This window comes from Tasmannia lanceolata, unplaced genomic scaffold, assembly GCF_043159265.1.
Source record: "Tasmannia lanceolata isolate RefF3 unplaced genomic scaffold, GAP_Taslan_0.1 ptg000008l, whole genome shotgun sequence".
Classification (NCBI taxonomy): domain Eukaryota; kingdom Viridiplantae; phylum Streptophyta; class Magnoliopsida; order Canellales; family Winteraceae; genus Tasmannia; species Tasmannia lanceolata.
The window spans coordinates 31,369,646-31,396,220 of record NW_027518685.1 but is presented as its reverse complement, the minus strand read 5'-3'; the positions used below and the strand labels follow the sequence as shown (position 1 = coordinate 31,396,220).

The 26,575-nt window shown below is 41.8% G+C and overlaps 1 protein-coding gene across 2 annotated transcripts; it reads right to left on the bottom strand.

Moving 5' to 3' along the window:
- LOC143885184 (mitogen-activated protein kinase kinase SIPKK-like) lies at positions 1-26,575 on the bottom strand. 2 transcript variants are annotated; one of them, XM_077389226.1, is made up of 9 exons: positions 26,229-26,575; positions 26,036-26,120; positions 19,947-20,081; positions 17,396-17,620; positions 16,903-17,085; positions 15,547-15,770; positions 1,334-1,379; positions 1,090-1,190; positions 1-370 (listed from the first exon to the last, which is right to left on the bottom strand). In XM_077389226.1, exons 1-8 carry the CDS (start codon positions 26,300-26,302, stop codon positions 1,101-1,103), a joined length of 1,062 nt encoding a protein of 353 aa, XP_077245341.1. In that variant the 5' UTR covers positions 26,303-26,575; the 3' UTR covers positions 1-370; positions 1,090-1,100. The 2 variants fall into 2 exon arrangements, with proteins under 2 accessions (XP_077245341.1, XP_077245340.1); XM_077389225.1 differs by lacking the exon at positions 1-370 and having other exon boundaries at positions 544-1,190; positions 26,229-26,573.

The window sequence follows — 26,575 nt, the reverse complement described above, 5'->3', positions numbered from 1 at the left end:
TTATTATAAGTTAAAGGTCCCTCTGAGTAAAAATTGAATAGGATTTGTTCAATTTATCTCTTTTCATGTGTAAAAAAAGTAATAAATTTTAGAAATATTTTCCTTTCCAGAAAATTCTGCAATCCAAACAGGCACCTAATTTACTGAGTTGTTACCTTGTTGCTTACTAGGGACCCAAGTGTAGAAGATAACCATCACTTTTCCCTGCTTTTTATATATGGGTTTCCGTGAAATTTCCTTGCCTGTAATTGCTAATACACAGGCGCCATGTTTGCCTTAGTGTTTGCATGATTGCATCTGTAGACAGAAAAGTCACTTAGGTTCTGTTCCTTTGGCTTTTGGATACTGTGCTCTTCTTTGCCTGTTGAGTCTGCCATGAATCACCACAGCACAGAATCAACGTTTAATTGTCAGCTGACACCCATGAGTTATAACTGACCCATACTATGTGAACAGTAGATTGATAACCAAATAAAACTTCACAAAACAACAACTAAATAACATACCCTTTTTTTAAACCAAAATTTATATAGGAACCCGGGCGGCACCATAAATTTTAAATTTTATTGATATAACACGACTACAAAGAGAGGAACATACCTCTTTACTTCCAGATCCACAAAAAAAAGGGGATTGCTAGCATCCATTGCAGAAGGCATGTCACGGATGCTCTGTTGCATGTGAGAGGAGCCACCAAGGCTCACTTTTCAGCAGATTTTGTCTTCATTCATGAGGTGGCTGTTCTGACATGCAGCATAGCATCTGCAAAATGCCTTCTGCAATGGACGCTAGCAAATCCCAAAAAACAAAACATACCTGTTACACATACTTGGAATGCCCAAGGAGTCACAGAAGTACAGGAGTCACAAAAAGTACATGGGGACATACCACCATACCTCAGGAAATAAAAACCAACAAATACCTAAAAATCTTACCTGCTACGAATGCTAGGGATTCCCAAGACCTTTAGCCTATGTAGGGAGATCTCTCCAATGCCAAAACACATTATTTTTCTTACACTTACAAGCATAGTTAGCACATACCCTTGAAGTAAATAATATACCCTTCAAGTAAATTTTCAGCGCATACCAGATAGATGTTTAGAAAGTGGCTAATGGAGATCCGGCACTGGTGAAGTAAGACGCTAGATCAACATCAAGGTCTTCATACATGCTGACAAAAGGATGTTTCTGATTCATATGAACAAATATATTATCATATGGAACTAATTTTTTTATGCAACTTTTTTTTCTTTTTGAAAAGTATCCAACTTAATGCAGGGTAAGCATGCTATGGAATCAGCAGAGTCGAGAGGTAGATATCATAACCATACCAAAAGTTCCTGTGCCGACTTTCTGTCATTCGGGTCCTTTGTTGCACTGAAATAAATATAAAACACCCATCTCAATTTAGTGATGTGCAAGTTCATAATTTAAAAAACAATTATGCATTGAGAGAAGATTCTGAGGGAGATATTGTTAAGGTTTGTTTAAAAAAAAAAAGAGGATAAAAATATTTGGGCTCAACCTACGCCAAATTCAACAACAGAGCATTCAAGTACTAGTGGACCATGTCAAGTTTGGGATAATCTAAATCTATCATAAAAAATGCTACATACGTTGGAAAATATGTTTATAAATTATATCTATGGGCTACTAGGTGTGATATTTCAGCTGGTAAAATTTAAATCCAAGAATATTGCCCTTTTAGCTAAGTGGCGGTGGAAGCTCTTATCGAATCCAGACGACCCATGGGGAAAAATTATGTATGTCAAATACCAGACTCTGACCAGGTTCTTGCGCCTAGGGGAATGGAACTCTGCTCAATCCCACCTTTGGAAACCTATTATCCCATCTTTCTCCCAATAGATCAGATTCGATGTCGAAAAGGGGTCCTTTACTTTCATCTATCTTGATAGATGGTGTGGGGACTCAGCCTTGCGGCAGACTATCTATTGTAATTTAGCCTGTAGTTATTTGTTTTATTTTATTCATGTGCTTTTATTTAGTCATTGTTATGTTTTATTGGAACTAGATGTAGGGACATCCACATTGCTTACATGCTTGCCATAGCCCAACACTGAATGAACTAAAACTCATTTCCTAAACATATTCATGCCCATGGCGTACATGGGCCATCACCTAAGACCCCAAAACCCATTACCCACTGACCCAAACCCATGGCCCACTACCCAACAACCAAGCCCCCCCTAAGCTTATATAAAACCCCTCTTCGAAACCCTATCCTAAGTTTGGAGAAAAGTTTAAAAAAAAAAGGAATCAAAGATAATGCTTAGAGCCCTCTCTCTCTCTCTCTCTCTCTCTCTCTCTTGCTCCCCCCTTTGTTGCATGTCGTATGGCCCAGGGCAGTGCTTCCCTGCCCTCCAAGGTATGCCCTCGTACCTATCTTTTTTTTTTGAAAAGATAATATATATTAAAAGGGGCCGAGATGGACCACACGAGATAAACAGAGATACAAGAAATAATAAAACAGAACAGCAAAAATACATCAACAAATCGCCCACTTCTCACGGAGGAAGGAAATCGAACCACTCCAACCCTTCCTTAAAAACTCCAGATCGAGCGAGGGAGTCCACTTCCCCATTTGCTACGCGACGAACATGCTTACAGACGATGGAAGATTTCTCAATAAGATCATGAATTTCCTCAAAGTAGTTTAAAAATCGCCACGGAAGAACCACTTGCCCCGATAACCATCCGATGACATTTGAAGAGTCTCCTTCCACAATTGTCCGATCATAAGAATCCAAACTGAGACGCTTAATCCCCTGATATGCTGCCCTTACTTCCGCTTCAGATGAATCAGATATTCCAATTGGTCCTGCGAAAGCCCACGACACTACCCCTCGGGAGTCCCTACAAAGGCCTCCGACCCCAGCTGGACCCGGATTCCCAAGACAGGACCCATCAAAATTCAATTTAATATGACCATCAGGAGGGGCTTCCCACTTTAGGCTTTTCTCTCTGTGCAGACCTTCACAGCACACAATGTGCCACCCCTCCCAAAGATCGAAGGCTGAGACAAACTTAAACAAAGGGATACTTTGGACCCAAAAAATGACTAACGCTATAATTTTAGTATATAACCAATAAGCTGACTTTGCCACCCCTTCGAATACTCTCGAGTTTCGTTCCTTCCAAATAACCCACCACAATGCTATCAAACATAACCTCCAGAGCACCTTACCTTTTTTCCTCCATGGCACAAGATCCCAACTCAAAAATAAATCTGCGAGGGACTTGGGGAAAACCCAACAAATGCCAAATCTGACCAGAATGAGGGCCCAAATCGTCCTTGAAAACTTACAGTGAATAAAAAGGTGATCAATCGATTCCCCATCCTCCATACAGAGCGAACAATGATCCACCAGGCACATGCTCCGTTTTCTAAGAAAATCAATGGTCTGAATCCTCCCATTGCACACTGTCCAACTGAAAAATGAGACCGATGGAGGCCCAGAAACTTCCAAATACCAGCACAGCTAGGGGACCCAGACGCAGGGAGAAGATGATGATAAAAAGATTTCACTGAAAAAATTCCAAAAGCAGTCCAACTCCAGATCCGTTTGTCCACCCCACTCCTTTTTATATAACACCCCTCAGTAAGAGTTAGCAGGTGAGAGATTTCCGGTAATTCTTGGTCAAAAAAGTTCCGTCGGAAGCAAGGAGTCCAAACCACCTGATTGTGAATTCTCTGGAAGCAATCAGAAACCGTCACTTCTTTGACCAAGGCCACTGAAAACAGCCCCGGAAAAAGCTCCGCCAAAGTTTCAGCGGCGCACCAAGGGTCCAACCAAAATTTGATACGATCTCCTATGTAAACTCTAAACCGAATGCCCGCCTCAAAATTTTGTTTAAGTCTCAAAATATTACGCCAAATTGATCCTCCTTTTTTACCATACTTATCATCCGAACACCACTTACCTTGTAAGAACCCATACTTGCTCCCTATAACTTTGACCCATAGCGAGGATTGTTCCACACCAAAACGCCATAACCATTTTCCCAACAGAGCACGGTTGAAAGTTTTCAACCTCCTTATCCCCAGCCCTCCATTTTTTAAAGGAACACAAACCTTTTCCCATTTTACTAAAGGAATTCCGCCTTTCGAATTTGACCCACCCCACAGGAATCTTCTTTGAATCCTTTCAATTTTCAAAATGACACTCACCAGGCAGGTAAATAGGGATAGGTAATATACCGGAATGTTAGCCAAAATTGCCTTGACTAACACCAACCTTCCACCTTTCGACAGAAGTTTTCTCTTCCATGTTTCCAACCTTCTTTCGATTCTCTCTACAATAGGATTCCATAGCTCTTTTTTCGGATTTCCAACTCCCAAAGGGAGCCCAAGATACGATGACGGTAAAGACTCCAGCCTGCATCCCATCACATCTGCAAAATCGATAGCTTCTGCTAAGGGAGTATTTATAGCAAACAAACTGGATTTCTGAAAATTTGATCGTTGACCTGTGATCAACTCATAACATCTTAGCACAGCCTTCAGATTTAAAATCTTGACCCTATCAGAGGTACAGAACAAAAGGGTATCGTCAGCAAATTGCAAAAGCGACACTTCAACTTTGTTTCGACCGATGCTAAAGCCCTGCAACAGCCCCCTACTGCTTCCTCTTACTATCAACCGGTTAAGGGTCTCTGCTATGATTACAAACAGAAAGGGAGAAAGTGGATCACCTTGCCTTAACCCTCTGGATGACTGAAAGAAACCTTTTGGCGATCCATTTACCAGAATCGAAAACCATGCCGATGAAATGCACTGCTTCATCCACCCTCTCCAGCGGTTGCCGAAACCCATCCTCCCGAGAAGATAGTCCAAACACTCCCAGTCCACTCTGTCATAGGCCTTCTCCATATCGAGTTTGCATAATACTCCCCCTGAGCCACTTCTGGAATATGATTCAATGACTTCATTCGCAATCAAAGAACAGTCCAATATTTGTCTCCTACTCACAAAAGCACTCTGACTATCTGAAATTAGTAATGGGAGTACTACTTTAAGCCTATCTGCTAACACCTTGGCCGACACCTTGTACAAGCATCCAACCAGACTAATTGGCCGAAATTCAGACACCCTGAATGCCCCTTTTACTTTGGGGATCAATGTGATAAAGGTAGCCCCTGTACTTTTATCAAGACTCATTCCTTCAAAGAATTCCTTGAAGAACCGAAGGATATCACCTTTGACAACCGGCCAACAAGATTGGAAAAAAGCTAAGCAAAAACCATCCGGACCTGGAGCTTTGTCCTTGGGAAGCGCAAACAACCCTTTTGCCACCTCCTCTTCCGCAAACGGCTGTTCCAAACTTGCACTTTCGGCCAGGTTTAAGCTGCTGAAATCCACTCCCTCAGGAATAGGACGTAACCTTCCTTCTGAAGCATATAAATTGGTATAAAAATCAACAATAGCTGAGGAAACCTCTTCCTGAGAATTCAACATAATGCCATTGACTGATATAGACTCAATTCTATTCGATCTTCTTCTAGCGCTGGCCATCGCATGGAAGTAAGCCGAATTTTTGTCGCCTTCCTTCAGCCATTTCACCCTAGATTTTTGTCTCCAAGAAATTTCTTCCCGCAGCAGCAGCCCTTTGTGTTCCTCCTTGACTTTTCCCAACTCTTCCCATTCGACCTCTTAACTGAGTCCACATTCCTCCAGTGCTGACAGTTCTTTGAGACGTTTTCCAACCAAAACTTCCTAGCTTGGTTCATATGATTTTGATTCTTAGACCAAGCTTTCAGATTTTGCTTAACAAATCTAAGTTTTTTTCCAATCACCACATCTGCAGGACCCTCCACATGACACGAAGACCACCAATTCCCCAACAGATCCTCCATGTTTGGGAATTTAAGCCAAGCCATTTCAAACCTGAAGGGAGGATAACCCCAAGACTCTAGACGAGGGTCGAGAAGAAGAGGGCAATGATCCGAGACCGAATGCACCAATGCTCGAGAGAAACTCTCAGGGACCAAAGCCAGCCACTCAGCACTGACAAGGAATCGATCCAGCCTACTTTTTCGGGGACCCCTGGACCACGTAAAAGAGGCTCCCAACATAGATATGTCAATAAGCTCAAATTTTGCAATGAACTCAACAAAAGCTTTTATATTGATGGTAGACCTCTCACAACCCAATCTTTCACCCACTTCTTTCACCTCATTGAAGTCCCCCCCAATACACCAAGGAATGGACCAAAACTCCCTGACCTTTTCCAATTCCCCCCAAAATTGACTTTTTTCATCTCTACGCACCGGACCATAAACCCCTGAGAACAACCACAATGAATTATCCTCCTTCTTTAAAACCACCGACAGAGAGAACCTGCCCCTCCATACATCCTGGAGTCGCCAGACATTTTCATTCCATGTTACTAGAATCCCACCCAAGGCGCTAGAAGAGCCCACAAAAGAAAAATCCCAGCCCTCTTGTACTCCTAAGCCCAGCACGACACTTCTATTTACAACCTCCATTTTAGTTTCTTGTATGCAAATTAGATCTGGTTTTATCTTTCGAACCAACGCCTTCACGTGAAGTCGCTTCTCCTGATGATTCAGGCCATTAACATTCCATGAAAGGATTTTCATCACCCACTGGATATTTCTGCGCTCTTCCCCCTCCTACCACTAGGAGTTCTTCTCGACTTGACCACCGAGTCTCCCGTCAAGGCCGCTTCTTTCGCAAAATTTAAGTCGATCCTTAACTTCTGTAATTCTCTATCTTTCCTACTTGAAAGCTCTCCGGTACCCTTACGCAAAGAGTCCTTAATCACGGAATCTCTCCGCTCGGCAAATTGAATTTCAGAAATATAATCTTCCGCAGACCCGGCATAAACCACACCCAGCTCCTTGCTGACCCCCAGCACATGACCAACAAAACATCAATGGCCTCAAGATCGGTGCCTCCTACCGGATCACTTGGAGGATCGATAGCTAGCTCCAGAGAGGCTCTATTAAGTCTTGACCCCTCCCCTAACTTCAGCGGACTAAGAAAGAATTTAGATTTTTTCTTAATTCCTTTGTCGACACTCTGCAACTTCGACCCACCCTTAATGCAAGGCAATCGGCAGATCGAATCATAGGCCACGGAAGTAAAGGAAAACCTCCGGAATTTCTCCAGCTCCAAATTGCCAAGACTATCCAATCGGATGACCACATCGGGTTTCCCTTTATTCTGGAGATCCCAAAAACCCACACATCCCTCGATCTCTAAGCTCAAGGATCGGCAACCTGCACACAAGCTCGCTCCATCCTGTGAAAAGTTCTCACCTACTTTTTGAAATACGGCCCCATACGCTCCTCTATCCCCCTGGGATCTTCTCTCGAAGGGCCGCGTTGCTACCTCCAATATGCTATCTTCCTCGAGATCTGAATCGAAGTTAATATGCGAAACATCTTCAGCTAGAGGAATTCTAGGAGCAGCATCTTCCGATCTTCTAATTTTCGATAGAAGCTCCACTCGCAGAGGTCTGTCTTCCATAGAGGGCGAAAGACATGAATCATTCCCTCCTTCAGTCTCCCTTCGATCCCTACAGCAATTGATATCGTCTGAACGAACTTTCTCCATACGTAAGTAGCAGATAGGATAGAAGGAATCCGACCATTCGTGGCTAAAAACTCCAGGCCCATTACGAATGGACCCACCAATCCTTTCATCGCAAGTAAGGGCCTCCGACCATTGACCATGGTCTGCTACAGGTGGCAACCAACCTTCATCCCAGTCCTTCCTGACATAGACATCTAGAGCCGGATCTCGCTGAGAAGTCGAATCCGTCTTTTTCGAATGCCTGGGAGAGAGAGCTTCAATTATATCAGAGAAGCTGTTCACATGACAGGGAGGGCCCACCCCGTCTGAACAAACAGTAGACCCTCCACAAATGCTTCGCCACCTGTAGCCTACAGGGGATAGACTATTTTGATTTTCAAAAATTCCGCCAAGTGTCTCTGCACTACCGTGCACCGCATGCAGCGCATGATAGCCCAGTTCACTATCATGTGCCTCCTCGTCCACCGGGACTGGTTCAGAACCGAAAACCACTTCTCCAATCACAGGCTCCTCCTCCTCCTCCGCCCCCAATGATGCATCCGCTGAAAAATCCCGCACAGAATCCTCCTCCTCACCTTCACCTTCGACATGAAATCTAATCTTAGTAAGATCCAACCTCTCAGTTGCCTCCTCCTTCCAAACTCGAACCCAGCGGACGGCTCCATCCAGTGAAACTGGGATGGACAGCTCCTTACCAATACTTCCTTCAACAGAAATTTGTAACCGAGCAGTGCAGTAACCCTGCCCAGATTGACAAGATTGATCCATTTCCACCACCTTGCCGATTTTCTCACCAATCCGTTGGAAATTCTCCTCACACCACGCCTGAGGCGGGACTCCTTCTATGCTCCACCAGATGAGATGACCCTCGGGACAGAACTTCTGATCCCATAATGAAAGCTCCATAAATGGTGAATTTATTGCATTAGACCAGACATTCATTAGTTTAGTTCTATCCATCCCCATCTGAACACAGATCAGTATCTCCAGTTCTGCAAGTCTGTAAACAATAACTTCAGAATTGATACCCTTCCTACTTCTCAACCACCTTTCCATACCTTTTAAGTCCCCTAACCATCTTGGAGAAACCCTACCCCATATTCCCAATGCAGCATTGCTGATAGACTGTAAGGGAACGACTTCCAGAGAGAAGCTCACACCCTCAGAAATCTGGGGTTCAAATGTTTGCTTTCTGGGTTCTAAAGGGATCTCGACTGTCGCCCCCTTAGATCTCCCCAGCTTCCAGCCATCTGCCATAACAACCCGACTCCGAAAAGGAGGAAAATTATAATCCAGGTTGGACCAAATTTTGTTGCACTCCCAACAAGACTTCCTTTTTTTAAAATTCCTAAACCCACATCTACAGCACCTCCAATCTCCCAAACCACCCACCGACCGGATACGGGCTATCCTAGCCACTCTATTGGACCACTTATTCTTCACAGCAACCCAAGAAGTTTCGGAACAATCCTCTCCTAAGGGAATCCGATTAGAGCCTGTCGCTACACCAGCACCGGACACAAAATCGATCACCCCGCCCTCGATCATCCTTCTTATTATAATAATACTATCCTCCCACACCCAAACCTAGAGAATGTGCAGGCCACTCCTTTGGGAAAACCCACCAGTTTCCGGCACCGAAACCAGTGAGGATTCAGAGACCGAGATCGAATCTGAAGAGAGTATGGAAGAATCGGATGAGGAGCTCGATGAACCTGAGGTTTATGAAGTAGAATGGTCTACAACAGAGACTTCTGGAACCGATTCTGAATGGGAAGAAATAATGGCTGAACTGGAAGAAACACCACTATATAGAAGGACAGGCACCACCCCCCCAAGAGGGCCTCTCCAGCCGCAAAACCCCCCTCCACCTACGGCTAACTCAGAGGAGCAGCACTCAAGAGACGATCTACCCGATACTCACCGGAGAGACTCGCGGCCATGACTTCTCAATTCTTTCCAATGTAATCTATTTCTCCTAATTCCCTCGTACCTATCTTCTCCACCCCTTTTCTCCTATCTCCTTCCCCTTTCTTCCCACGATGCTGTGAAGAATCTCATAAAAGAAATCAGAAAAGGCTTCCTTTTAGAGAGGATGTTAGAAGTGTGTATGTGTGCCTGAGGGTAGCGTAGTCTTTGTACCCGTTCTCTTCTTACATAAATATGTAAGTGAGGGGGAGTTCTCTCCAACTCACTATTCGCATCTCTTCAGTCTTTCTCAACATGGTATCAGAGCCCTAGGGTTCTTGGTGCCCTAGCGACCAAGATTGGAAGCGCCACCATCTTCCTCCATCCACACCTCTCACGTCTCCCGCCGTAACCCTCTTACGTCTCACTATCTTCCGTTGTCACCCTCTCCCTCCGTAACCCTCCTCCTGACCCCCTTGCGATTACCCCTGTGATTGCCCCTGCTCCCCACCCACCTGCAATTAACCCCTCCTCCCCACCCACCTGCGATTACCCCTCTCCTGACCCCTTGCGATTACCCCTCGTCCCCACTCCCCTTGTGATCAACGTTCTCACCTCCAACCGCCACCCAAAACCCTAGCCTCCAACTCAAACCCTAATCTAAAAAGCCCACTCGAGTTCTTTTTCTCTCCCACTCGGGTTCCAAACCCCTCCTTTCAATGGCCTAAATCATCTTCGGTCCTCTTTATTCCTTCCCGCTTCCCGCGGCTTCGAACTCCGTTGATGTCCTCTTTTCTCCTTATTGGTCACGGTACCATGTCTACCGTTACTATCGATCCACTTCAGAGCCGCGGTATCTTTTCTGGACCCGTCTAGTGGTTCTTTCCTTCTCTTGTTTCTTTGCCGTTGTGGTGGTTGAAAGTCTCCTCTTGTTTCTTTCTTTATGGATCCTCTTGTCTGCTCATCTCCTGATGTCAGCTCGACTACTCCACCTACAGCTCCATCCTCTAGTTACTCACCCTCTGTGGAGGCTTCACTCCCACAGATGACTACAGTCAAATTAGACGGGTCCAATTATCTGAATTGGAAAATGGTTGTTCAGACCTACCTCCTCGCTCGAGGTAAGGATACTTTCATTAGGCACGATCCTCCATCTTCCACGGATCATTCCTATGCTTGGTGGGAGCAGGATGATGCCTTGATTCGCGTCCTTCTGTGGCAGAGTATGGCCCCTCATGCCGCTGCCACCATGAAGTGTCTTCTGACATCCAAGCAAATCTGGGACCATACCGCTATCCTTTATTCTGGGGTTGACAATCTCACCCGCATTTGTTCCACTTACTCAGAGTAGATGTGCCTTCAATCAGTTTGTTTCACTTTGCCAGTAGCTTGATGTCTTCATGCCCCACATCTGACTTGGCTACTCTAGCGCGACAGCGAGACCAGCTCCGCATGGTTCACTTCCTGGACACCTTGGGTCTGGACTTCATTCATCCCCGGCAGCAGATCATCGGCTCCGACTCGATTCCCTCCCTCACGGAGGTTTATTCCCGTGCCCTACAATGTCTCCTGGGCGATTCCTCTCATGTCGTCCATGTCAATGGCTCAGCACTCGCAGCCTACGACAGTGGTTATTGTTCTGGTCGTGGTGGCAGTACTTTTGGCCGTAGTAGGGGTTACATAGGCCAAGGCGGTGGCAGAGATTTTGGTGGTGGCCGTGGTACCGATGGGTGTCGTCGCCCTTGTTGTACACACTGTCAGCGGGAGGGATGTCATGTTGATACTAGTTATGCGGCTTATGCCTTACATCCCAAGCTCCGTGCATCCCGCTCTGCTCATATCACAATCGCTAACCTTCCTAATGCCTCTACATCTTCCACGGCCAGCCCAACAACACATGATGATACTTTCCTTCTCTCCACGGCTAACTATGAAGAGTTTCAACGCCTCCGTTTAAGCAGCCGCCCACCGACAACAGGTTTACACAGCTAGGTAGTTCATTTGCCTCTCCTTACTAGCTCCAGTTCCTGGATTATTGAATCCGGGGCCTTGAACCACTTGACTAGTAACTCTAATTCACTCGGCTCTCCCTTCGCCCACTTCATTCTGTCTCTCATTCGGTTACTCTTGTTGATGGGACCACTACTATTTCTAAAGTTGAGACTCTTTCCCCTCATTCTGGCCTTATCTTATCTTCAGTACTTTGTGTCCCTAAATCTCCATTTAATTTACTTTCTGCCGGCCAACTTTCTAAAAATCTTAACTGCTCTGTCTTATTTTCCCTCTTATTGTGTCTTTCAGGATTTCTTGACTGGGAAGACGATTGGCTCGGGTCATGAGTCTTTATCGCCTTGGCTGTCGCCCGCCGCCTACCATTTTGCATAGCTCTATTGATGCCTATCAGTGGCATTGTTGCCTTGGCCATCCCTCTTGCCAGCGGCTTCGGCAAACCTCCATTGTATCTCGCCCCCTTCAGTCTTTTCAGTGCAAGTCATGTGAACTTATGAAGCACCATCATGTGTCCTTTCCTTCCCGAGTTGTTAGTTGGGTCCCGCCACTTTTTGAGTTAGTCCATTCTGATGTATGGGGCCCCTCGAGGACCATGTTGCATTTTGGATATAGATACTTTATTGTTTTTCTGGATGACTTTTCTCGTATGACATGGCATTTTTTACTTAAGGATTGATCTGATGTCTTTCATGCCTTTCACACCTTTTACGCTGAAATCACTGACCAATATGAGTGCACTCTCAAATGTTTGTGCACTAATAATGCTAGGGAGTACTTTTCTACTGGCTTTTAAGAGTTCTTAACTACTCATGGAATTGTCTATGAATCCTCTTGTGCTTAGACCTCCAAGCAAAATGGTGTAGCTGAGCGAAAATTGTGATATTTACTTGATATGGGCCGCACCCCTTTCAAATGCGGGTCCTTCAAACCTATTGGAGTGATGACATCCTGACCTCATGTTTCTTAGCTAACTGCCTTCCTTCTCCGGTTCTAGATAATAAATCCCCCCCCCTCCCGCGCCCGCCTTCTCTGTGTTACATCCTCAGGGGATCCATTTCCTCTTACCCCACGAGTTTTTGGTTATGTCTACTTTGTTCACAACCTTGCTCCTGGCTGGATAAATTAGCCCCCCGGGCCGAGCGCTGCCTCTTTCTGGGTTACTCTCATACCCATAAAGGTTATCGGTGTTACAATCCTACGCTTTGCAGGCTTTTTTGTTCAGCAATGTTACATTCTTTGAGTCTGTCTCCTACTTTACGACTCCCACTGCAGGTGGGAAAGCTGTTCCCATCTCACCGGTTCCTCTTCCTCTTCCGGATCCGGTTGGTCTCCCTTCTCCACCAGTGCAGGTGACGGCAGCACCTCCACCTACTCCTATGCAGGTCTATCAGTGACGACCGAGGCCAGATGCCCATTCCTCTTCACCCGAGACAGCGTCTTCCCCGTCTAAGATCGTGGCTGCTCCCTCTCAAGTACCTCTTTCTCCTTCTGATATTCCTGTAGATTATTCTATTGCTTCACGTACACGTTCCCGTACCACTGCACATCCTATTTCTGCAGTTGTTTCTCATTATGATCATCTCACCCCTTTGTTTCGTAGCTTTGTGACTTCTTTATCTTCTGCCTCTTTGTTGAAGTCGTTGTCAGAGGCTCTTGCTCACCCCGGTTGGCGTGCTGCCATGGAAATTGAGATAGTCGGTCTTCAGGCCAATCATACTTGGGATATATAGTTCCCCCTCCTCCTGGAGCTCGGCCTGTGGGCTGTCGATGGGTCATTGCCATCAAATACTTGTCGAATGGAACAGTTGAGCGCCTTAGGGCGTGCTTAGTGGCCAAAGGGTATACACAGACCTTAGGGGTAGACTACCTAAAGAACTTCTCTCCAGTTGCCAAAATCCCCTCAGTCGGAGTTTTAATCTCCATCGTCGTCAACAAAGGGTGGCCCTTATTTCAGCTAGATATCAAGAATGCCTTTCTCCATGGCAACTTGACTGAGGAGGTGTATACGGAGCAAGGGGGATGGTATGTTGCTCAAGGGGGATGTCTTCCTCAGTATGTCGGCTTCGCAAAGCATTATATGGCCTCAAACAATATCCTAGAGCATGGTTTAGGAGATTCAGTCATGCAATCATGCGATATGGCATGAAGCAATGTGTAGTTGACCACTCAGTATTTAGTCAGCACTCTCATGCTGGGCATATCCTTCTGGTAGTCTACGTGGATGACATTAGCATTAGAGGGAGTGACAGAAGATGAGTACCTTGGAGCTTAAAATATTCTAGCCAAAAATTGCAGTGAAAAACCTTATCATTGTCTGATACAATTGATCGAGGAGTAACATGTAGCCGAGATATGTCCTTCACAAATGCTTACACCACTGTAGCTGCAGTGAAAGGATGAGAGAGGGGTATGAAATGAGAATACTTGGAAAGACGATCAACGACCACCATGATAGTCTTTTTCCCTTGCGACTCGGGTAGACCATCAATGAAATCCATGCTTATATCCATCCATATCTGTTCATGAATAGGCAAAGGCTCAAGTAAACCTGGAAGTGAAAGAGCTTCAAGGTTGTTCTGCTGGCACATATCACATTGGGCCATGTAGTCACGAAACACGATGCTTCTTCGGTTCTTCCCCTTCAAATAGAAGCGAAGAGCTAGCTGCTTATCTGCTTATCAGTATAATGCACCCTTGAATTACCAGCTTTTGTTGTATCATGGAACTCATGTAGCAATTTTCAACCAAGGACAAGTCCCGTGGTATCACTATCAACCCTTTGTTCATGCAAGGACACAAATTGGTTGAGAAGGGAGCACAAGTATGCCAAAGCAGCAGTTCGAATTCGTAAAGATGGAAACATAAACCAATCAAGATAGAAAGATACCAAGCTCGCTCCCCATTTAAAATTCCTATACATCACTTCTTCAAGCCCTTGATCCAGAGACGCAAGAAAAGGAGGAAAAGAAGTCAGACCATAGTTTTTAAACTCCCCCGCGTCATCATGGACTCCCCTGAGTCAACTCCCTTTTCCCTTGGCCGCATTCCCCGTTTTGCCCTACAAAGTCAATAAAAACTCTTTTGACTCTCCCGAGTTATGACCGCATCAACCGAGTACTCCGCCGCGTCAACCGCGTCCGCCCTTAGTCGACAGGATTTTTCTTGGCCATATTTTGACCCGCATCGGCATTTTTAAACACTGTCAAACTACATATAGTTTTAACTAGTTGAAGCATGCTTCTCCAATATGAATCATTTACTGGTCTACTTAAATTAAACAGGGCTAGCCACAGACATATGCAACTCAAGTAAGTAGAGTTCCTAAAGAATCAACTGAGAGTAATTCATTGATTTTTGTCGGCCAGATGTGATTCCACTATAATGTAAATATAAATGATATAGGAATTCCATCGAAAAAATGAAGCTAACCACAGCCAGATGCAATTCCACTAAAAATAAATAAATAGTTTAGAATATTCCTAAACTACTTATGCACATGGTTTCAAATTTCGGTTTCGGAAAGTGTTTAGGTCCTCATCGAAACCGAAAGTTTCGGCCGAAATTTTGAAATCCATGAAACCAAATAAAATAATATTTTATTTCATAAAAAATTTCAGCCGAAATTAGCTAAATTTTTCGGCTGAAATTTCGGGAAAGTATTAAATAATTAAAAAAATCTAGATTTTTGGGTGAAATTCCAAAATTTAGGGGAAAACGAAATTTCAATCGAAATTTCGAACGAAATATTGTAACCTTTCGGGTATCTACAATTTCGGTTTCAGAGTTGACCGAACCCGAAATTTCGGTCCGAAATTTAAAACCTTTCGAGTGTGATATTGAAATGGCATACGGTGAAATCACTTGATGAAGTCCAAGAGAAACCATTAAAGTAGAATGGCATTACTTTGATTTCAGCATAAAGAATATGGTGAAATAAATTCCAGTGGACATTATTTTTCTAGTAAAATCTCATCAAGAAAGATCGTGAAGTTACATGCTATCATCCTGACATATTATTGAATGAAATTTATAGTGTGCGATGTTTACCATGCTGAAATAAAGGAGCAGAACTCAGGAGAAAATTGTTCAGAAGATGCGGACGGTTGTGGTTGCTCAACAATTGCTTCCAGAAGCTCGTAAAAGTTAATCCATCCATCACCTAGTTCAGGTGGTGAATAAGGAAAGCAGCCTGTCGCACACTCCAGCAAAAGTAGTCCCAAGCTCCAAATATCACTTTTGTAGTCATATGTTTCTCCACTGATCCGTTCTGGCTATTCAACACAAATTCAACATAAAAAGTTATATGTATGCTCCAAATATGAATACCGTATGGAAAAAGTTGCTTGCACAATCAAGCCTATAGAACCATATCGAAGCTTCCTATGAACATGGTTTTAAATTTCGGCCGTCTGAAATTTCAAATTTCGGATTTTGGTTGGGACCGAAATTTTTTGAAATTTCGGATTTCGGCAGAAATTGGGTCATTTCGGCCGAAATTTTTAAAAATTTGAGGGTTTTGCAAAAGAAGTCTTCTACTTTGTTTTATTTGCAAAAAGAGTCTTCTGGTTCGACAATTTGCAAATAGTCGTAACGTTTGAGTAAATTTTGCAAATCAGGTCGTGTCATTGGTTTGTGACCAAAATGCCCATGGTAGATTTTTTTACTCATAAAAAGACCAATATGTCATTGTATTTAAAAAGACATACTACCTTATAAAAAGACCAAAATTCCTTCTGTATATACTAACATTCTTATACATGAAAAGACAAAAATTACGGGCGGCGGGCGCTACTCTATACATGGGCTCGGGTGCTGGAGATCGTGGGACCTACCCAATCATAGCAATCTTGGCCTATGCTATGCATAGGTGTAAAAAAATGAGCGCACCCTATCACAACATAAGCTGCAAAATTGTGAACCCTACCCTATATGGGCTCTACTCCATAAAAACATAAGGCAAATTGGTGGGCCCGACCTGATGCATGGGTTTGAGTTGACTTGGCGTGACCTGCCCTATCAAAACATATCCACGAGCATCATGGGTATTTTGGTCTTTTTAAAAGATAGATTTTATCTTTTCAGATGTAGGGACATTTTGGTCTTGTTAACAATAAAAAAATCTACAATGGGTATTTTGGTCATAAATTGATGGCATGACCTGATTTGCAAAATCCACCCAAAAGTGATGACTCTATTTGCAAATTGTGGAACTAGAAGACTCTTTTTGCAAATAAAGCAAAGTAGAAGACTTCATTTACAATTTTCAAAACAAAAAAAAAGAAGACTTCATTTGCAAAAACCGCTTAAAAAAATTAGGTATCGGTCTAAACCGAAATTTGAATCCTTGGCTATGACTTGAGACAAAATTATTGGCTGCTTACAGCTACTAAAAGATCTACTCACAGACATATAGTTGTAAGTGCCGACAAAGGTATCGCGCTGGCCAATGGTACTTGTCAATATGGCACTCACACCAAAGTCAGTTATCTTGACTTCTCCTCCGTGATTGATTAATATATTGGATGGCTTTAAATCCCTGTGGATTATGTGTTTATCATGATGAAGATATATCAAACCCTTGAGCACCTGCATAGAAGAAGAGACATGCTTCCTCAACAGGATGGAAATAGTTTGCATTTGAAGTACAGAAATTCACAAGGCAAGCAATGACAAGAATTTCTTTTGGCATGCAACACTGATCAAGGTTTAAAATTTCGGTTTCGGACCTACTCGAAACGAAATTTTGGCCGAAATTCGGTAAAAAACATGAAAGATATTTTCCTGAAATTTCAGCCGAAATTACCGAAATTTCGGTTTTTGGTGGTTCCGATTTTCGGTCCCAACCGAAATCCAAAATTTTGGTATTCCGCTCAAAATTTAAAACCATGAAACTGACCTGCTTACTGATGGCAGAAAGATATGTCTCTGGAATTGATTTGACTTTCTTTAGAAAATCTGCAAGAGAGCCACCATCCATGTACTCCAAGACTATAGATATGGCACCATTATCATAGAAGGAATGGTAACACACAACAACATATGGACACTGTGAGGACTGATTGATCTTCAGTTCTTGTGCAATCTGTTTGCGAACACTGTCCTGAATATTCATTTGGATAACCTACATGTACAAGGAGAATATGTAAGAACTAGTTCTCCAAAATCGGATTCAAATATCATTGATTTCCTTTGACTAAGTTTCCAAGGATAGTGAAAGAAGTCACATTTTAGCTTATTTGAGAGGTTCATTTCCACCCAAACTATGATAGAAGGTTGATTAGAGATTATTTGAAAAAAATGATGTGAATTCTGACCAAAAGACAACATCATTAACGATTTACGCTAAAGTTACTATATTTTGGTTTTCCTTCTTCTTTTTTTTATCCATGCTTTTTCCCACTTTCTTACTTTTCTTCTATGATTTGGCCGACACTTTTAATTTCTTGTTGACACACGTGTCGTGTCGTGTCGGACACGACACCCGTGCCCACACGTGTCGACACTCCTTTAGACACTCTTAAATGTAATGCTCAAGTGTTAGTAACTTTATATGTATGTACATGTATTGTCGTGCCACTATTTCTAGATTTTTAAGGGTTCCCATGGTCAGATACCTCGTATCCGTGTCAAAACTCGGCACACGAATCCGTATCCACAAATCATGATTATATGTACTTTCTATTTTAGCCGTGTCTCCGTTTCTAAATTTTGGGAGTTTGCCGTGTCCAACACTCTGTGTCCGTGTCAACACGCGACACTCGTGTCTGTGTCCACAAATCATAGCTTTTCTTCCTTCGTTAATCTTTTAATTGTATGGGTAAGATAAATGTTAAATTCAATATGCCTCTCTCTTCTTCTCTTGTATAGATGTCATCCATAGGATTTGGTAGTTTGATAATTGTCCATCGCTAAGATCGATAGATCCAGGTTGGAATATGGTTATTATGCAGATCTTGTGGATGATAAGAATACATAAAAACCTGATTTAGGCGGTTTGTTAGTAGAAATATTTTTGGCATAAATGCTGATGGGTGCCACGCTCCATAAGAATCAAGAAAGAGTTACATAGAATGATGGGGCCCATATTTTAGTCATAGGTTTTTAATTGAGTCTTTTGAGTCAAGGGTAAATGGGATTTTTTTCTTTTTAATTCCTAAAGCCATTGAGTTCGAATAAAAGAGAGCCCTCTTCCCATGACATGTTAAAGTGGGGAGAGAGTTAAGTCGTGGAGTTAGGGAGTATTGAAGTCCATTCTTCTAATTTCACTCAAGTCACTTAAGTGAATCAAATAAAGGATGGAGACCATCAAATTTTACGATTTTAAAAAGGGGGAGAGCATTATATCATAGGGTTTTGAGGGGGAGGTTTTATTTCGTAGGTTTTGTGGGAACCCTCTAGAAGTTTGGGGTTTTGTGTGGAGGGTTTTCTCACTATAGGATTTAGGAAGTTTCTAAAACTCCTTTTGATTCCCTATATATATGTAGACTTTAGGCCATCCTTATGATATGTTACACCAATGAAATAAAGAGTTTTGCTAGCTACTTGATCTTGGAGTGAGTTCTCGATCGCTTGTGGGTGCGACACCTTCTGTTCAAATAGTGAGAGGCATGGTAACATTCAAAAAAATAAAAAATAGTGAGAGGCATGGGTTCTATCGTTCCTTATCTTTTTTATCTTTTGAGGTAATATCTTCAACATTAATCTTTCTACTTGTTTTTTTTTTTTGAAATGATGGCCTTTCATCTTTCTACTTCTCGTTCGAAATTGAAGAAGCCTTTTGTAATCGCTGATTCCGAATTTTAAAGGTCCCATGGAGGCATGGATGCTAGGGTTTTACTGTTATTATTAAAGGATTAATATGAACAAATCTGATCTTAAATCTGAAGGTTGAATTGAATTAATCTCAATCACCAAAACTTTTAGATTGACTTGATCTCAAGATCCCACGGTTAGATTTGAATAGTCGAAGATTGAAAGTTATCTATCACTGTTCCGCAATATGTATTAGATAATCATTCAAAAAAAAAAAGGAATGGTATTAGATATTAATTCTACAAGAACTAGTTTCCCTTCCCAGTTGATTCTACATCAAATGCAGCCAGCGGCATTTACAAAACTAGCTTTCGAAGAAAAAAATTATTAGTCTATTGTTCTCTTTCCTTGGACGTTGTCTTCTCCTGTGGGCATGGGCATTGCTTCCTTTCTTACAATATGTTCAGATTTCTCTACACCACTAAGGGGGATTTGTAATTTTCATTCAAAATTCAAATGCTCAATGTAAAAAGGCCATGATTAACATGTAACAACAGAACTCTACTACAAAGCGACGGTCATGAACATTATTGCTTTCTAAGGACGTGAAGAAAGATCACTATAGGGTTTGAGACTAAAATGACAAATGATAATGAAAGAATGAAATATTGGGCCAATAAAGGAAGATATAATACCTTAAGAGCAAAAAACTGCCCAGTCCATTTGTGACGCACCAGTTGCACAATCCCACCATTACCCTTTCCAATCACTTTAATTGTGTCTACGTCAGCTAAAGTCAATTGATTGTCTGATGGCTTTACAAGAGGTGGCTGAGCAAAAGTGGCATAAACAAGAAATAACTTAAAATATAAATTGGCAAGCTATGTAATTCTAGAGCATAAATCACATTGCAGAATATGGTTATGATAGCGTGCATACAGAATTAATATTAGAAAAAAAACCATTGAAGAAAAAAAATGAAAATCAGAACTGAGTTTTGGTACAGCAACCGAGAAGTAATACTTTGTGTTGCACGCAGGAATAGACATTTTCTTCTGCTCAAAATAACCATTACTCATTTTTCAAAAGGTAACGATGAAATTTATTAAGGGTATTAAGAGATAGGAAGTTAAATAGCTTATATATTCAGCCATTGTGCATGTTTCTATTATTAGTGAAGTAGGAAGGATGGGGCCTGTTATAGTGTTTTGACAACTTTTGTAAATATTCATTCACTGATAGTCTAAATTGAAGGGCACCCTTGCATAAATAAGGTGAAAGGACGCCCCCATTGGTTGAAAGTTGTCAGAGTGCATTTAATGCCTGACTTTTACATTGTGTGTTCAATCTTAAATGCCCTCTGACAACTTTCAACCAATGGGGGCGGCCTTTCACCTTATTTATGCAAGGGCGCGCTTCAGTCCGAGTGCATTTAAGGCCTTTGACTTTTACATTGTGTGTTCTATCATAAATGCCCTCTGACAACTTTCAACCAATGGGAGGGCCCTTTCACCTTATTTATGCAAGGACGCCCTTCAGTTTAGACTTCCTCTATATATTAATGTAAAGTGGCATCAAAGAAGACGAAAAAAATACAGCAAGCACTGGATCCAAAAAGAACAAGTAAACGGAAGAGGAATAGGGGAAAACCTAATAGTCACGATAGAAAAGAAAACAATAGCAAAGATAAATCCCTTTTCTCTCTCTTTCTTTCTGTTATAAACGAAATTAGATTTGATGTCCCTCGCCCATGTGAATTTTAGTGCAAATAAATTAATAAAATTAGTAAAGTGGCCCCCATAAGTTATTCAAACAAAAATGACAAATCTGCCTCTATTTTCAATAATTAGCACAGTTAACTTCAAGCCATAAAAACAGTAACAAACGTGACCCGTTTCACAACAAATTCAAACAACAGGTACTTGACTTGATGATGATCCTCCATGCCAAGTTTCAACTCATATGCTCTAACGTGGGTCCACAATAGTAATCTGAAGTTACGCCAGATTTTGAGACTGCACATAAATCAGCCCCTCGTTTCTTCTTGTCTTGATCTTTATTCTCTTCGATTTCTTTGACGCATAGAATATTACATTCACATCAATCACTCCATGTCGGGAAGAACTCGTGCTCGAGTTTAAGGCTTCATATAATTCCAACACCTTTGGTGCAATGTTAATTCTTCTATCGGAACCCATTCTTTTGCTGAAATTCTGTCAGCTCATCCCATTAAAAATTCAACCACCTCTCCACCACCATCTTCAACCATGCATTTTTCAAAGATACCACCGATATCATCTTCCCATGTGGTGCCTCAATAAGGAAAGAAGTCTTTTGAATTAAAGATGTGGTCAATACTCAAGTGCTTCGATAGCACGACTTTATAAGCATTGCCATTGATTCACTTCAACACCTTCCATGGTCCCATACAACAATCTCCCAACTTAGGATGTGTGTTCGAAGTATTTATGACTTTCAAATCACCACGTTTCCTTCTTCAAACACTAGTCGACAACAATAAACATCCGCTTTGGCCTTATTTGTTGAATTCATTCCTTCAATTTCTTCAATCTTTTTACAGCTGTCCTCATGCATTCAACCACTTCTTCCGCTCACATTCTTTGAATTAGGCAAAGAAATCTAGTCGTAATGATGACTTGGCTGCCTTTCATACACAATCTTAAATGGGCTCTGTTAAAGTATAAAAGATTAAATAGTGACCTTCTCCAACAGCTTAAGCTTTTGGAGTAACTGGTAGTTTAACATGGTATCAGAGCAAAAGGTCCTGAGTTCAAACCTCCCGTATAGCAAAATTCCACATGCAATGGTCGGCCCAAAGTGGGACCACATGTACCACGTGTTTGCCAAGTGGGCCACGCGTGAGGGGGAGTGTAAGTATAAAAGATTAAATACTGCCCTTCTCCAACAGCTTAAGCTTTTGGAGTAACTGGTAGTTTAACAGGCTCTTTCTAGTAGTGTGACTTTTTGAATAGTTGTAAGTGAAATCAAGTTGTGACAGAATGGTGTCCCATTGCTTTGGCTTCCCATAAAAAAACGCTTCTTAAGAGATTCACCAAACTCCAGTTCAACATCTCTATTTGAGAGTCTATTTGTGGATGGTAGGCACCATTACCATGTGTTCCAAATCGCCTCCATAAAGTCCTCCAAAAGTCTGAAAGAACCTAAGTTACGATCGGACACAATGGTTTATGGCCTGCCATGTAGACATTGGAGTTCCTTTAAGTATAGATTCGCCACATTGGTTGTATTAGAGTTCTCTTACGAGCAATAAAGTTTGACATCTTTGAGAACTGATCTACAACCACAAAAATAGAGTCCATACCTCATTGGATTTGCAGAAAAGTAGCAAAAAAATCTATATTAATGTCTTTCCATGGTGCTTTAGGTACTATGAATGGAGTATACAACCCCATGTTTTGAGATTCTCCCTTTGTAACTTGGTATATAAGTATATTTGACACCCACTACTCATAAAACATTCTGTTGAAGTTTGGGCCAATGATATTTGCTAGCAATCATCTCATAGGGTCCTGTCTCAGTCAAAGTGACCTCCTAAGCACCTCTCAAAAAAACAAGGTGACCTCCAAAGCCACCACCATGCACCTCCAATGATCCTCACCCTCAACGAACAATTAGGAATACACAATTGGTTTCCCTTGAAAAGAAAACAATCTTGTATAACATAATCAGCTTGTTACCCCTTCTTGCAATTAGCCCAAATCTCCTTGAAATAATCATTTTCCTCATATAATCCGCTGAGATGGTCCATGCTGGAAATTTTGATGGACATAGTATCAATCAATGTGGTCCTTCTACCAAGTACATCCACCAATTTATTTTCCACCCTCGACTCACACGTAAGGACAAATGAGACTTCATGTGGATAAGAAATCCACTGTGCATGTCTTTGATTAAGCCCAGATTGGTCATTAATAGGCCTCAAGGATTCATGATTTGAATACAATGTAAACACAGGTACTGACACCAATATCAAAGAGCTTGAGTAATGGCATAAAATTCGCAGGTGCTGTAACTCTAACTTGAATCATTCAACTTCTCGCTGAAAAAAGATACGGGTCGTCCGTCTTCACTCAGAATAGCCCCTACAGCCACTCAAGTGTCTAGAAAAATCACTTCATTTCAAATAGCTTATCAAAGCATGGCAATGCTAACATTAGAGTCTTACACATTCTTTCCTTAATTATTTGTCTGCCTCTTTTTTCCACTAAAATCTGCCTTTTCACCCAATTAGTGACTGGTGCGACAATGGTGCTGAAATCTCACATAAACCGCCTATAGAACGTCACACCATGAAAACTATGAACATTGCCAATGCATGAAGGTGTAGGTCAGTCTCGGATATGTTGAACCTTGTTCTCGTCATCCCGGACGCCTTCTTGACTAACAACATATTCCAGAAACAGCAATTGGTGTCACATGAAATCACACTTCTTTATATTAGCATAAAACTCCTGTCCTCATAATGCTTTCAATATTTCTCCTAGATGCCGCAAGTGCGCATTTTCGTCAACATTGTACACTCATATGTCGTAGAAATACACCGCCCGAACCTTTCAATGAATGGCTTGAGTACTTCATCAAACACATAAAAGTGGTTGGTGTATTAGACAAACCAAACGGCATAACCATATATTCATAAATCCCCTCTTTTGTTTTGAATGTGATTTTCCATGTCCGCATCACGTATCCAAATTTCTTGATAACCTCTCTTCAAATTGATAGAGAACAATTATTGCACCATATAACATATCTAACATGTCCAATCATGGAATAGGAAAGTGGTATTTGACAGTTATCTTATTACTCGTTGTGCTATTAGCACAAATGTTACACATATCGTCTTTCTTTGGAGTTATGTCAGAACAAGATATGGGCTCATCGACTCTCTAATAAATCCCATATTTATCAGTTCCTCCACTTTCCGTAGTAGTTCTTCATGCTCTTTAAGGCTCGTTCTATGATGTAGTGAGTTAAGTAATTGTGATGCCGGCTCTAGGTATATTTGTTTTGGATGTCCCATATTGTTGCGGCCAAAACCCACCGCTAATAATACCGGTCAATCTTCCACCGGCGAATACACGGAAAAATCCAAGATCTTGCAGAAATAAGATGAAAAAAATATATATTCTAAATAACCACAACCACAAAGGGAGCAAAAGAAACAAATGACAAGCAACCAAACAAAGACAATATATATACGTGGTTCGCCACAATGGGCTGCAGCATCCACAGACAAGACAACACAAATCCACTATTTAAAACCAAATAGTACAATTTTACCTCGTCACGAGTAAAAGCGACAAAAAAGAACTATTCTCTCCAACCTTCTATGCAACCACAAAGTGGCTCCCAAATCTCTACACCGTGTATAATGAAAACCCTCATTTTCTCCCTTTTTGCCTCACTCTTTCCCCCTTTTTGCCCTCACAAAACATATGGAGAGAGAGAGAAAAAAACCCACTTAAACTACCGAGTGGGAGCCACTCAAAGAGAAAGGGAAAACAAAAAATGTGGTGATTATGCAATATTGTATTAATAATCTCCGCATCGGTGCATAATCACCGGCTTACCAAGCCTTCCTTCTTGAAACCGAGGGAAGATAAACTCCAATCCAACTTCTCTCCTTGAACCACTTTAGTAAGCATATCCGCTACATTCTCCTTGGTTCCCACTTTCAACAAACGAATCCTTCTGTCTTCAATGACCTCTCGAGTGTAATGATATTGAACCGATATGTGTTTGTTCCTTTTTTGATTAACTGTATTCCTGGCCAAATAAATGGCACTCATGCTATCATTAAAAAAAAGGTTTTGACGCAATGCCAATCTCACTCATTAAACCTTAAAGCCAAACCACTTAATTGTAAGCTTCCGTTGTGTTGGAGGGTTTTCTAATGACTTATTGAAGGGGCTTTTCATTATACTCGATGTAGAGATTTATGAACCACTTTGTGGTTGCATAGATGGTTGGAGAGAAGAGTTTTTTTGTGGCTTTTACCGGTGTTGAGGTAGCATTGTACTATTTGGTTTTAAATAGTCGATTTATGTTGCCTTGTCGGTATATATAGCCCATTGCGGTGAACCACGTATATTCTTGTCTTCTAGTGGCTGCTTGTGATTTATTTTTTTTGCTCATTTTGTAGTTGTGGTTATTTGGCACATGTATTTTCTCCATCTTATTTGTGCAAGATCTTGGATTTTTGCATGTATTCGTCGGTGGAAAATTGACCAGTATTATTGGCGGTGGGTTGTTGGCTGCAACAAATGGTATGACATGGTAACTCCTATGTGCCCTCAAGGATGGAGAAAATCCCTCAAGGAAGATCTCGTAGTTCCCATGTTGCCGCAGTGTGGAGGGGGAGATTGTTGGGGGTTCAACGCAAAAGAAAAGAAGATCCCACAATGGAAAAGTGAATTGATTTGGATGGGCCTATAAGGACTTAGGCACCCTCACCTTAATGACTAGCTTTCAAGGGTGAGTTCCACCCACGTCTCAACACATATATAAGTGGCAACCCAAGAAAGAGAATTTTCTTGAGCCAATTTCCACTTTAGTGTCACTCTCAAGTCTCTACACGCCCAAATCTCGAGCAACTTAAAAAAAAAAAAAAAAACCCACAAATCACAAAACCTAAAAAATTCTTCAGTTTATTTAGCTGTTTACAAACAACGCGAGCTTATGTTTTTCTGTAACCCAAGATTTTGTTCTGAACAAAAAATTGTAACAAGAAAGACAAGTGTACCTCCTCTTGTCCGTCCTGGGGAACGATTCGCAACCCATTCCTACCCACAAGAAGATCTCCGTCCTTGAAAGTACCGCTATCAGTCCTGTGTAAAGTAGAAAGACAGATCACAAAGAAGATAAAAGCAAACCCTAGAAACTAAATGAAAGCTTACATAGAGATAGAGAGAGAGAGAGAGGGTTTGATCACAGACAGGAATTTAGCAAAGGAGATCTCTGAATCAGGGGAGAGCTTGAGTCTTAGATTGGAGCCTCCTCTCTTTTTCATGGCTGCTTCTTCTTGGCCCTTTGGAGAATCCTGTCCTTACTACAACATTGCCAGCCTCTCTCTCGTCGTTTCTTCTTGAATTCCCACTCCCGTCTAGTCCTTATTATAACAATGACATTCTCTCAATAACTTGCTTTGTTTTCCACAAAGAGTTTGACAATTTGCAATGACATTCGTCACAATTTCTGATCATTTTGCAAATCAGGTCATGCTACCAAAACATTCATGGTAGATTTTTTTTGGGCACAACCTATTTATGTTATATGGCCCATC